Here is a 1,495-nt window from a genome sequence, read left to right as displayed (position 1 = left end):
ACGCTGGTGCAGGAGGCGTATGAGGAGGCGGCCCTGGGGGCCTCGGAGCTGCAGCAGATCACTATCCCCTTTGGCGGGACGACTGAGTACAGCATCATCACACCCATCAGTGAGGAGAGTCAGGCTCCGGGCACGCTGTACAGGTCAGCTATGGGAGGAGCAGGGAGATGGAGGCACTGCTGACCTCAGATGAGGATGTTTTAGTGGTGAGGAGGACGAGGCAGGTCCTCCCTGACCCCGTCCTCTCCAGCAGCAAGGAGGAGAGCCCTGCGGAGATGTACCACGCGGTCATGGTGGGTGAAGCTGTGATGATGGAGGAGGCCCTGAAGGACCCTAACAACCACTACATCGTGTCGTCTGGTGTCCCGGGAAGCCAGATCCATCACATGGAGGTAAGGAGCTGAGCTTCCTCCCCGTCTCGCATGGCAGTGTGAGCAGGTGTGACTGGGTGTTTCTCCCGCAGCCCCTCAGCGGGGACGCTGCCCTTCCCTCTCCTGCGGAGGGGCAGGAGGCGCAGCCCACCGACGTCAAGTGGCCCGTGGTGCAGTGTGTCACCAGCCAGCTCCAGAAGGACTCGTCTTTATCCCCAGCCTCTGAGGGGCAGGAAAGCTCATCCCCAAAGGTCAAGTGGCCTGTGCTCCAAGGCATGGCCAAGAAACTCTCGTGCAAGGTTTCCACAGCCAAGAAGCTCTCGTGCAAGATTTCCACAGACAAAAAGTTTTCATGCAAGATTTGCACAGCCATGTTCACCGGGAGAGCAGAGATGGAGAGTCACAAGAGAGCCCACGTTGGGCCCAGCACCTTTAAGTGTCCCGACTGTCCATTCACTGCAGCGTTCTGGCCGGAGGTTCGGGTAGGTTCCTTGGCACAGAGCAGCGCTGGGATCGAGAGGTTTGGAGAAACGGGGACTTCCTGACGCATGCGCTTCTGCCCCCAGAGCCACATGGTCCAGCACGCCAGCCTTCGGCCACACAAGTGCATGCACTGCAGCTTCGCCTCCAAGAACAAGAAGGACCTGCGCAGGCACATGCTGACGCACACCAACGAGAAGCCCTTTGCCTGCCAGATCTGCGGGCAGAGGTGAGTGGAGCCTGCTCGGTTGTTGCTGCTTCAAGAGGTCCTGTAGAGCTCCCCAAGGCCCAAGAGGAGATGAGATATGGGCAGAGCTGGCTGCCCCAGCCTCCTGGAAGGGCTGTCCCTGGTTAGAGGGGATCTGCCCCTGAGGACGGTTCCTGCTGCGGGTGGACCTGGCTTCGTCCCCAGGGAACTTCTGCATGAGGAGTTTCAGCACTTGGGTGCTGATGGGAACGTTTTGGGGGCTGGGACAGGCCGTGTCGTGGGACTTGCTCGTTGCCTGGGTCTGCAGAGAGCATAGAGGCCCCGTTCTGCCCCCGGCAAACAGCACCTCGCTCTGTCCCTCCCGCAGGTTCAACCGCAACGGGCACCTCAAGTTCCACATGCAGCGTTTGCACAGCTCGGAGGGGAAGAGGCCGGG

At 60.6% G+C, this 1,495-nt stretch overlaps 1 protein-coding gene across 1 annotated transcript; it reads left to right on the top strand.

The window, feature by feature from the left end:
• Window positions 1-3: 3 nt before the first annotated feature.
• On the top strand, window positions 4-1,489 carry LOC104469635 (zinc finger protein 335-like; the record flags this gene model as incomplete). The annotated part of the gene is given in 6 exon segments (XM_010084217.1): window positions 4-143; window positions 254-392; window positions 472-783; window positions 785-853; window positions 938-1,080; window positions 1,427-1,489. Coding segments are annotated over 6 exon segments (866 nt in total), but the record flags the coding sequence as incomplete, so codon positions are not given.
• Window positions 1,490-1,495: the final 6 nt, after the last annotated feature.

The sequence above is a fragment of the Pterocles gutturalis genome, unplaced genomic scaffold (genome assembly GCF_000699245.1).
Source record: "Pterocles gutturalis isolate BGI_N339 unplaced genomic scaffold, ASM69924v1 scaffold34870, whole genome shotgun sequence".
In the NCBI taxonomy this organism is placed as follows: domain Eukaryota; kingdom Metazoa; phylum Chordata; class Aves; order Pterocliformes; family Pteroclidae; genus Pterocles; species Pterocles gutturalis.
The sequence above is the reverse complement of the archived record's forward strand: the minus strand, read 5'-3'. Positions and strand labels throughout refer to the sequence as shown.